Raw genomic sequence first — 11,895 nt, forward strand, 5'->3', positions numbered from 1 at the left:
CCTTAGGGGGTGTTTGGGATTCCTTATTTTCATCAACTTATAGCTTATAAACTTTTTGAAAAGTTAACAAGATGTATAAGGTGTTTGACAAACCATAAGGCCTTATGGATCTTAACTTATGGAAAAGACAAAATAAATGGGTTTTGAAAAATTAGGAGTATGTAACCTATTAACTTAATGAGTTTGATTTACCTATTACACCTCTATAACCCTCAAAACCTATTACATTATTTTTAAAAAACAGTGTCCTTTTTAGTCATTTTGGTTTTCTCCAACACATAAAGCTAATCCAAACATTTTTTTTAAAAACTTTTTTTAAAAATATTCATAAGTTAACAAGTCATTTTTAACAAAAAGTCATTTGTCACTTGAATAAACAATCCCAAACTCACCCTTAGGTTAGAGTTTTTCTCAAATCAAAAGACGAGTGTATCCCCATTTACGTTTGTCGTTCCAAAAATATCATAGTCCACGTCACTCATCGTTTAAATAAAAAGTATAAAAAAGTAAAATATCTTTTTTCTTTTGTCACGGATATTCTATAAAATATAAATAGTTAAATACACAATTGTTTACCTTTTTCGTCCACAGTCGGTCCTCACTGATAGCGAAACCACAACGACCACCTACTGATTCGATTTGATTCTCGCATATACGGTACTACTACTCGTCATCTAAACTTTCAATCAATATCTATATCTTTCCATATATATATATATATAATAACACGTATATACATATATATACGTTACAGTTAGTTAATCGAAGAAGTTTGTAGAAATGAAGAAGAAGATAATAGTCGGTGTTTGCGTAATGGAAAAGAAGGTGAAATGCGGCCCCGAGGTTTTTATTCAGTTTGTTACTAACACACACTATTATTATTATTATTATTATTATTATTATTATTATTATTATTATTATTACTAACACACACTATTATTATTATTATTAACTAACTAACTAACTAACAGTGTAACGAATGTGTTTGCTTCAATGATCTCATTTCATTTGTGACCTAATTTGATTTTTTGTTTATATTTTATTGTTATTATTATTATTATTATTTATTCCGGTTGCGTTAGGTTTTCTCGGCTCCGATGGGGCAAATACTGGAGAGGTTGCAGGCCTTTGGTGAATTTGAGGTAATTGATTATTAAGTGTTTGTTAATTGTAGCTAGAGTCGTGTTTGTGAATTGAAATGGAAGTGAGATTCGGTAGCAATTGGCTCAATAAAATCTCGAATCAAACCGAGTTTAAATGAGCTCAGGCCTATACATAAGCTTGTTTAATTAATAGCCTGAGCCTGAGCTTCACTTGTTGAGCTTAAGCTGTTCACGAGCCTATGATATATATTATTTTTATTTTGTATATTAAATATTAAATATATATTTTATAATAATTCTTTGAAAAATTATGATAAAAGTAAGTGTATAATTTATATTTATATTATGTTATATATGTAAAAAATATAGTTAAAAATATATACAACAAAATAAGTATAAATATAAGTAAGATAATTAAGAAGTAATATACAAGTCGAGCCCGAGCCAAACTTGAGCATTAATACCCACTCATGAGCCGAGCTCAAGCATTAAAAACTACTCACAGTTGAGCTCCAGCTTGATAAACCACTCACGAGCTGAGCACAAGCCGAACTCGAGCATATAAAACTACTCACTAGCCAAGCTCGTGCATTAAGACTACTCACAACCGGAGTTCAAGTTTTTGAAATAGAGCTCGAGCTTGAAAAACTACTCACGAGACGAGCCGATCTTGAGCTTGAAAAACTACTCATGAGCTGAGCTCAAGCGTAGACGAGCTCAGGGTTGGCTCAGCTCGTTTACACCCTAGCCTAGACGAGCTCAAGCCTATCGGATTCTCTAAATAAAAGGTTGGCGATTAGACATAATACTATTTGTGGTTTTGTTGACATGCAAATAACTTATAACTTTATAAGTGATTTGAATGACTGAATGAAGTTGTTGATGGTGTCGGTTTGTAGCCAAAAAATTTTCATGATAACATTGTTTTGTTGTATAATCCTGTAGATCATCTATTTTGGGGACAAAGTTATCCTGGAGGAACCTATAGAGAGGTATATTTATCTAATATTAGTTTGAAAATATTAATTAGTTATTTTATTCTTAGCAGTTTATAGTCTTGATTATATGGCTTACTGTTAAAATTATCGTTCACGTAACACAGTTTTAATGCAATATGTGTTTTTAGTATCCGTTCTACACTATAGCTATAATCTCTTCATGCATAACTTTATAAACAAAAAATTTCTAATTGGTTTTGCTGATGGAAACCTATGGGTGCACGGTTCACTTTATTCTCTTCATGAAGAAAGTGGAATATGGTAAATGCCATATAGCAAGTCAATATCCACCATCTTTGACTTTGTATTGCCACATTGTGGGATGCATATTTTTGGCAAACTAGTGGCTGCCAATATTCTTTTATATACAGGATATATGTAAAAACAGATCAGTTTTCTCAAATACGTGTTTTGAAAAACAGTATTGTTAGGATATTCCGGTCTTACCTGCTTGCAGTTACTGATAATGGGTTGACTTTGCTATTTCAGGTGGCCAATGTGTGACTGTTTGATTGCTTTTCATTCCTCTGGATATCCACTTGAAAAGGCTGAAGCTTATGCTGCACTAAGGAAGTATGTGTTTTTCATTTCTTTGTTTTGAATATGGTCAAGTTTTTTTCTCCACGAACTATAGCCTTGACTTGCTATTTTGAGCTGCTCTCGTTATAATTGTTGAAAACCAGGCTATAGTTTTTTCTTTAAACCGTAAATTTTTTTTTTTAAAGTTGACAACGTAACTTGTTTTTTTTCCATCATTCTTATTGAGTTGGGCTAGTTGTTAACTTGTTATTTGTTTGATTATCCATCCAATTTTTCTGTTCATTACCAATTTACCATGTGTGTGATTTACAAGAATTTGTGACAATTTCCAATGTTCTTCCAAAAAGCTGGTTTCTCAAGTTACCTTATACTTAATGTTTTTTCAGACCTTATCTTGTAAATGAACTGGAACCACAACACCTTCTTCATGACCGGAGGAAAGTATATGAGGTATGGTGCTTAACGGCCTTCTATAGATACCATGTTTTGCAGTGTTTCTTTACAAGCAACCAATCCTCAGTTCCAATGAACTCATGTTCAACTACCCCAGTGATTTTGGACATACTTATGATGTTTCTATGTTCCCTATGAAGACAATAATTAATGTGCCTGTCATTTTTCTTTAATTTTAAATTCTTCTTTTTCTGGTAAAAAAATCAAGTGCCTTGAAATGTATGGGATTCCAGTTCCGAGATACGCGTTTGTAAATAGAGACAGGCCAGACCAAGAGTTGGAGTATTTTGTTGAGGAAGAAGATTTTGTTGAGATCCATGGGCAAAGATTTTGGAAGCCTTTTGTGGAGAAACCTGTTCACGGTACGCATTTGCCAAAACCATTTCAGTTTACCTTCTTTAAACTACTGTTTTGTGGTTTCTACTCTTTTCATGCGTGCCTCAATATACGGTCGTTCTTATCTTTGTAATCTTTACTCAAAACTCTCATAACTCTTTTTCCATAAAGTGAGCATTGTGCATACTTCTGTAAGATTTTGTTTTTACATTGTTTATAACTAAGTTGTCTGTTTTTATGTTTCTCCTTAAAGGTGAGGATCACAGAATAATGATATATTACCCCAGTTCAGCAGGTGGTGGCATGAAAGAATTGTTTCGAAAGGTGATCTGTTTAAATGATTCTATTTGTTTTTTTATTTACTTTTATGTTTGGTTTTGGTTTTTTCTTTGTGTTCCCCTTTCTTTTTTGCTTGTGAGTTTGTGGGGCACGTTAAACTATATATTTTTAACAAGTGATATTTGAACTTGAACATCTAGGTATAACATGTTTCCAGTGATCTTCAAGTTACAAATTAGTTACAATTTAAACTGTTTGGTTTGTTGTGTGCCTTCCTTTTGCTTCTAGACCCTAAACTGCCATAAGCCTTATGTCTGAGCTGGAGCTAGAAAATGTTATTTTTCTCTAAATCCTTGTCAACAGGTATTAAAGCTAGCTACACAGATGTATGGACACATGCTCCTTTTGTTTTCATTCTTAAAACATAAAATATAACAACTGGTTGTGTGAAGTATCTCTATATGTGATAACACGTGTAAATCTTTGTGTCCATATTTGCCACGTGTGTTTAGTATCTAATTCATGGTTACAATGTGTCTTTCCTTCAGGTCGGCAACAGGTCAAGTGAATTTCATCCAGAGGTCAGAAGAGTGAGACGCGATGGTTCTTACATATATGAGGAGTTTATGCCAACCGGAGGAACAGATGTTAAGGTTATTTAAATTCTTGACCAAACATATTTATATAAACAGACTTAGATTTCATTGCAATTGTTTTCTTAGTGATTGCATTATCATTATGCATCCTTGTAAAATCTTGCTTACTGGGTACTTATTATGCTGTAGGTGTATACAGTTGGTCCGGAATATGCACATGCTGAGGCTAGAAAGTCTCCTGTTGTTGATGGTGTAGTTATGAGAAATCCAGATGGCAAAGAAGTAAGTGGTACATGTAACATAAGTGTATCTTTTGTAAGGATATCAATGACGTACTGTTGAAACAGTTGCCAATGAACTTTTTCTACATTTTTTATTTCACATGGATGCTGTTTGTGCATTGTGAGGGATTTAGAGAGTTTGTTTGATATCTATTTGAATTTGTAATCATTTGCAGGTCAGGTATCCAGTGCTTCTTACACCAAATGAGAAGCAAATGGCAAGAGAAGTTTGCATCGCGTTTAGGCAAGGGGTATGCTATCTTATTCACGCCTAGACTTCTCACAAAAAAGCTTTTTGCGTCTACAATATTATTCTCAAGACCTCTTTGTGTGTGTGTTCCTTTGCCACTTTCTGTTTCTTCTCGCTTACGATCTTTATATTATGTGGAAATTTGCCAGTTTTTACCTTTTAAATTATTATCATTTCTGTTTGATCAATTATAGATTTTCTTATTAATAAATATATTCTATCCATTTACCAACTTGGTTGATCTGCTATACTCATGTTATTTCTGCAGGTGTGTGGGTTTGATCTCTTGCGCTGTGAAGGGCGTTCATATGTCTGTGACGTGAATGGGTGGAGCTTTGTCAAAAACTCTCACAAGTAATAAGCATTAATAATACATATTCAGTACCTTTAAATCAAAGTTAGATTGGAAAGTGCTCTGTCTATTTTTGCTTAGCTTATTTCATGATATGCACACAACTGCAGATATTATGATGATGCTGCCTGTGTGTTGAGAAAGATGTTACTAGATGCAAAAGCTCCCCATCTTTCAACAACTATTCCACCAGTTTTGCCTTGGAAAGTCAATGAGCCAACTCAGCCTGCTGAGGGGCTAACACGCCAAGGAAGCGGGATCATTGGCTCATTTGGGCAGGGTGAGGAGCTACGTTGTGTGATTGCCATTATTCGCCAGTAAGATATTATATCCTTTAGTTTTATTTTATTGGTTTTGTGAGTACATTTTGCAAATAGTTATGTTCTTGTTGGACAGTGGCGATAGAACTCCAAAGCAAAAGGTGAAGTTGAAGGTCACTGAAGAAAAGTTGTTGAATTTGATGCTAAAATACAATGGCGGAAGACCTAGAGCTGAGGTGCTTTTCATATGCTCACCCTCATTATCTTGTTGTTTCTAATTATTTGTTAATACATTGCTTAACTCTACTCAACAATTATTTTTCTTGCAGACAAAGCTCAAAAGTGCAGTTCAATTGCAGGATCTGTTAGATGCTACACGGATATTAGTACCTCGTACTAGGTATTTCTCATGTGAAATGCATTTATTCAAGTTATTAGTATCTGGTTTATATGTTGTATGCTACGAATTTGAATCATGTTCTTTGTAAAATTAGTGATGTTATATACTTTTACGGAATATTTTGGTTTTAACAGACCTTGTCCTGGAAGTGATAGCGAAACAGAAGATATTGAACATGCGGAAAAGCTTCGTCAAGTTAAAGCAGTTCTTGAAGAGGTTTACATTTTAAAACTTTTCATGCTTACTGCAATTTTAGTTTTGTTTCCAATCACACCTTCACTTCATACTAATTGCTAGTCCATATAAAAACTGGAGAACAAGAATTCTGATTTAGATAATGTAGGGCAAAAGGATTATTTGTTATAACCGCCAAACCGATCAACTGTTCTGAGTTATAATGTATTAGAGCTTTAGCTTCTTATGTTCTGTTTCTAAAGTTCATAGTTGTTTTAGGTAAATGACAACTGCTCTGTTTTCAGGGCGGTCATTTCTCTGGCATATATCGCAAGGTTCAACTTAAACCACTTAAGCGGGTTAAAGTTGCAAAAGGTGATACTGAAGAAGAACGGCCAATAGAAGCTCTCATGGTTCTGAAATATGGAGGTGTTCTTACACATGCTGGCCGGAAACAGGTCTTTAGTTGAAGAATTTTAATTCCTTATAGCATATATATACACAAATGTTATCATTTGTGATCATGGTTAACAGAAGTGATACAGTAGATTATTGTTTAAACAACAGGAACTTTTTATAATTAACATCTAAGTATATGTGCATTGCCTATATATTTCTTATGACAGGCTGAGGAACTTGGCAGATATTTTCGCAACAATATGTATCCAGGTAAATACTAAATCATTTTCCAGTCTTAACTTATTTTCCTTTCAGGTGGTTCATGTTCATACTTTTGCCTGTGGATGATTCATTAATTCATTTCACAAGAAACCCTAGCTTTGTGCTCTCAGCATCTGACCTTTGTGCTGAGTGATTCAAATAATATCACAAATAATACATATATTAAGTGAAATGTGTGTATAAACAGCACAAAGTAGAAGTACTTCTAACTTATTGCTGAATACCTAGACATCAATCAAGAGATCCAACATAATATTATTTTCAAGAGTTGCAGAAAGAGGATGAATTCATTTACTTATTTACTTCATTATTATGCATGTGAGAAAAATTAATAATATTATATAATTTCAGGTGAAGGTACTGGACTGCTTCGCCTCCACAGTACATACCGGCATGACCTCAAAATTTACAGCTCTGATGAGGGCCGCGTACAGGTATCAAGTTTGATTCACAAATTTATTTTAGGCCTCCTCATTTGAAGTATTATGCACTTGTCAACTTTCACCGCCCTTAACGAACTTATTTGCGGGTTAAATTCTCTCAAAACAGATGTCAGCTGCTGCGTTTGCCAAAGGGCTCTTGGATTTGGAAGGACAGTTAACACCAATACTGGTTTGTTGCCTTCTACTTTATATAGTAGAAGTTTGATGATGCATTTTTTTGTTTAGGTTATAACCAAAAAGTTATAACTTTGCATGAAGGTTTCTCTAGTCAGTAAGGACTCTTCAATGTTGGACGGGCTTGATAATGCAAGTATTGAGATGAAAGAAGCGAAGGTTACTTTTTTAAATTTAGACGAACACATTAGATTTTCATGCTTCATCATATGTAGATTTGGATCCTGAGTTTTTACATTGAAAAAGGCAATAATCAATATTGTTTTGTATCCGCACACATGATTAATTATTCCATATTCCTTTTCTTTATATAAATTCAATTTTTCTTTCTGCTTTTATAGACTAGATTAAACGACCTAATAACGTCTGGAGTCAAGGCGGTGCAAGCAAATGGATCATCTAAAAAACCCTGGATGGTTGATGGGGCTGGACTTCCACCTAATGCTGCCGAGCTTCTACCTACACTGGTAAACATTTACTTATGTTTCTGCTTTTGTATTCAACAATGTGTGTGTTATTATATGGTTGTATTACTGATTTGATGTGTGTTTAATAGGTGAGTCTGACTAAAAAGGTTACTGAACAAGTGAGACTACTAGCAAAAGATGAAGATGAGACGCTTGCTGAAACAACCTCATACGATGTTATTCCACCATATGATCAAGCAAGAGCACTTGGTAAAACTAATATAGATGTTGACCGAATTGCTGCTGGGTTGCCTTGTGGAAGTGAAGGTTTTCTTTTAATGTATGCACGATGGAGAAAACTGGAACGGGATTTGTATAATGAACGCAAGAAGTAAGCTTTTTTAAGTTAATCCAAACGTGATCGGATTTTGTTAACATTTTGCATTTGTTTTCTTTTTACAGCCGATATGATATAACTCAAATTCCAGATGTTTATGACTCGTGCAAGTAAGCAAACATCACACTTTCAAATTTTATTTTTTGTGCTGGATATAACTTCATTTTACAACCTTCAACAGATATGATCTTTTGCATAATGCACATCTTAATATAGATGGACTGGATGAACTCTTCAAAGTTGCTCAGGTACGACATTTCATCAACTACAATCAAGAATCCTAGTCGGGTCGGCTAACGGTCAAAATGGGTTTGTATTGAAGTGGGTTTGGGCCAAAAAGGGTCATTCTAAATATAGATTGTATCGTATCTGGATCCATACTTGTATATCGATATGGATTATGGATCAAATTCATTATTCTTGTCTATGATTATTATTATTATTATTATTATTATTATTACTGCTAAGTTTCCTAAAAGATTTGCAATCATCTCAGTTACTTGCTGATGGTGTCATTCCAAACGAGTATGGCATCAACCCGAAGCAGAAACTGAAGATAGGCTCCAAGGTACCTTAATTATTTGTTACCTTATCTATGTTGCCTAAGTTCTTTAATAAATATCTTTAACTATATTATTTTCCAGAAAAATATAATATATGACCTTCGGTTCCAACTTTGTAGATTGCTCGTCGTTTGTTGGGTAAAATCTTGATTGATTTGAGGAATACACGTGAAGAAGCCATCAATGTTGTAGAGTTAAAGAATCAATGTCAAAGCTCAACAAATTCAGTCAAGAATGTGAAAGAACATGCAGATCAGCAACCTAAACCTCTGATTAAGAGCGAAGAATCAAGAAGAACTAGCTTCACAAGTGATAGATCAATGGATCAGGATGAAGACGATGACAAGGAGATAAAATACCGTTTGGATCCAAAGTAAGTACATAAATTTTAGGGTCATTATATTCAAACACCATCCCAATAGTGTGTTAACAAGTGTATACGGCTCGTATAGGGGCTATACGAGTCGTATAGCCCCTGCATAATTGACAAACGTACTTTATGGGTATGTTTGGCAAAACTAGCTGGAGGCTGGAACCTGGAGGCTGGTGGCTGGTAGCTTTTTAGATATATTTAGGTGTTTGGCATAGTAACTGGAGCTTTTAATACAACTAGTTGGGCGCCCGCGCGGTGCAGCCGAGTGCAGGCGCAACCTGACATCAAACGCATAATTAGTGTTGGTATGTGATTCACTTGATAATAGTGCACACATAACCCGAATGCAGACGCTTAATTCATGCAAAGGTAGTAAGCGTGTGACCGATGGAGAAAATCAAGAAACAAAACTGAAATATACAGTAATTTCAAATAGATAATTTTTTAAACCAACCAATTTTAATCTGAAACCCTTTTCGACCCGGCACCGTTTTAATCTAAAACATGTTATGACCTGGCCCCTTTCGACTCAAAACCGTACCGACACGAACCGAACTAAATTAACCCTTTTTGTGTCGACTCTTTCGACCCTAATTTGGTCTTACACATGACCGGAGCTCGTCTGACTCGACTTCTTGTTAATCATAACCAGTAATTACGTAGTATACTAATTTTTAAAGTTAAAAAAGTATAGCAATATGATACTCAAATTAAAGAGAATAAAAAGCTCTTTTTTATGATGTAATTTATTCAAAAAAATATTAACGTGTGAAAAAGTTATGGTCTTTTAAAAAGTCAAAGGGGTAGTTAGTTTTGAATAAGGGTAAAATATGTAGCTATTATAAAAATTAACAAAAGTTGATAAAGGTTCAAGTACCAAACTTGTAAATTCAATTGTAAAAGCTTCTAGCTTTTCTCAAACGCTACTACTAGTAGCGTTTAAACATGGAGCTTTTTCTCCAAAGTTAAAAGCTTGAAGCTTCTTCCACCAAACAAAGCTTTTTATTGAATATTAGCTTTTTCTTAAAAGCTTGAAGCTAGAAGCTCCTAAGAGCTTCTAAAAGCTCTTTGCCAAACATACCCTATGACAGCTTTTTCAGTCTATACGAGCCGTATAGCCCCTATATGAGTCGTATAGGGTCTATACGACCCGTATAGACTGAGACACACTCCGACACATTATGACATAATTTTGCCCTATACAGCTCATATAGCCCCTATATGACTCGTATAGAGGCACTTGGTGTTTGAATAACCTTTGTGGTGTTGGAATAACCTATGCCTAAATTTTAATATGTATTTATATTCAAAAGGTAGTACTTGAATACCATTCACTTCTTTAGATATGCTAATGTGAAGACACCCGAGAGACACGTCCGAACCCGCCTTTATTTTACATCGGTAAGTAAAACTACCATCTTAGTTAACATTGTTATTTTGTTGCGTGAGTGTGAGTGTGTGTGTGTGTGTGTGTGGGAGAGTTCATTAGGAACCATAAAGTTACAAGAAAACTACTACCAACAAATCAAATTTTTTTTTTCATTTTTTTAATTGTAAGATTAGTGTTGTAAAAATATATATAAAAAAATGTAGCTCATGACGTTACATATGTGCATCTCACACGAGGTACATATATGTAGCTTACGAGTTACATATATGTTACTCGCTAGCCACATATAGTTATTTTTATATTTTTTGGCAAAGATTAATAAGATATGAAAAAATATTAAAGAAATCTTGTTTAAAGGCAGTTTCTCGAAGTTTTCTTGTATATTTAAAGTTCTCTCATGATCCCTTCTCTCTCTCTCTCTCTATATATATATATAATATTTTAATGACAGGAATCTCATATCCACTCATTGATGAACGTTCTTCGTTACTGTAACTTGGATGAATCTCTTAACGGGGAAGCGGGCCTCATTTGCGACAGTGCTTTGGAACGCCTTTTGAAAACAAAGGAACTCGATTACATGAGTTATATCGTATTAAGGATGTTTGAAAATACTGAGGTTAGTATATTTGAGTAAAAAATAAAAAGAACAATCATATTAACTTCACTTATCATTAATCCCCTATAGGTAAATTTGGAGGACCCAAAACGGTATCGTCTTGAATTGACTTTTAGTCGTGGCGCAGATTTATCCCCTTTGAAGGTATAACCCATTTTCAACAGAAATCATTCATATATCTTTTTTCACACAAATTAATAATTGTTATTTATTTAGAAAACTGACATCGAAGCGGCTTCACTGCACCAAGAGCACACATTACCAATAATGGGTCCGGAAAGGCTGCAAGAAGTAGGGGCATATCTTACATTGGATAAAATGGAGGAGATGATGAGACCTTTTGCCATGCCTGCGGAAGACTTTCCACCACCGTCCACTCCTCAAGGGTTCTCTGGTTACTTCAAAAGTGCGGGCGTGTTGGAGCGGTTGGTAAACCTTTGGCCCTTTCACAAGCATGCTATTAATAAGCATGTTGATTAAGTTTTCCGAAAACAAATGAAGTATTGAGGTGGATTTTGAAACAATTTTGCTTAACAAGGTAAGGTGTGTTGCGCTGACTTTTGTTTTCTATAGAAAGATAAAAGAAACGTTTGCGTCGAATGCAGGTTAATTTGTTTTTTTTACCGGTAAATGTACTAATTGCAACTGAATGTTACAAGACAGCCAAAAAACTAGAAATTAGTTTATGGCTAAAAGAAATGACATGATTTCTTATTCTGGACCTTTGTGGCCCATTCAACTACATGTTTACATGAAAATAGGTTCAAACGGTTCGCCTTTCTTCATCTATATCAGTTGCCTTGCACGTGTCCATCGAAAGGATTTT

The 11,895-nt window shown here is 34.5% G+C and overlaps 1 protein-coding gene across 1 annotated transcript; it reads left to right on the forward strand.

The window, feature by feature from the left end:
• The first annotated feature begins 769 nt into the window (after positions 1-769).
• LOC143628811 (inositol hexakisphosphate and diphosphoinositol-pentakisphosphate kinase VIP2-like) lies at positions 770-11,625 on the forward strand. The gene is made up of 30 exons (XM_077098295.1): positions 770-843; positions 1,083-1,142; positions 2,049-2,095; positions 2,591-2,674; positions 3,028-3,091; positions 3,303-3,456; positions 3,684-3,754; positions 4,258-4,362; positions 4,495-4,587; positions 4,763-4,837; positions 5,105-5,190; positions 5,299-5,505; positions 5,585-5,684; positions 5,778-5,848; positions 5,983-6,064; positions 6,328-6,480; positions 6,649-6,691; positions 7,055-7,137; positions 7,253-7,315; positions 7,405-7,479; positions 7,662-7,787; positions 7,877-8,118; positions 8,190-8,234; positions 8,306-8,372; positions 8,621-8,692; positions 8,807-9,060; positions 10,404-10,461; positions 10,902-11,069; positions 11,139-11,213; positions 11,286-11,625. Exons 1-30 carry the CDS (start codon positions 781-783, stop codon positions 11,547-11,549), a joined length of 3,150 nt encoding a protein of 1,049 aa, XP_076954410.1. The 5' UTR covers positions 770-780; the 3' UTR covers positions 11,550-11,625.
• The last annotated feature ends 270 nt before the right edge of the window (positions 11,626-11,895 follow it).

This window comes from Bidens hawaiensis, unplaced genomic scaffold (assembly GCF_021521415.1).
Source record: "Bidens hawaiensis isolate Kalapana, Puna unplaced genomic scaffold, B.hawaiensis_p1.1 tig00005061_1, whole genome shotgun sequence".
In the NCBI taxonomy this organism is placed as follows: domain Eukaryota; kingdom Viridiplantae; phylum Streptophyta; class Magnoliopsida; order Asterales; family Asteraceae; genus Bidens; species Bidens hawaiensis.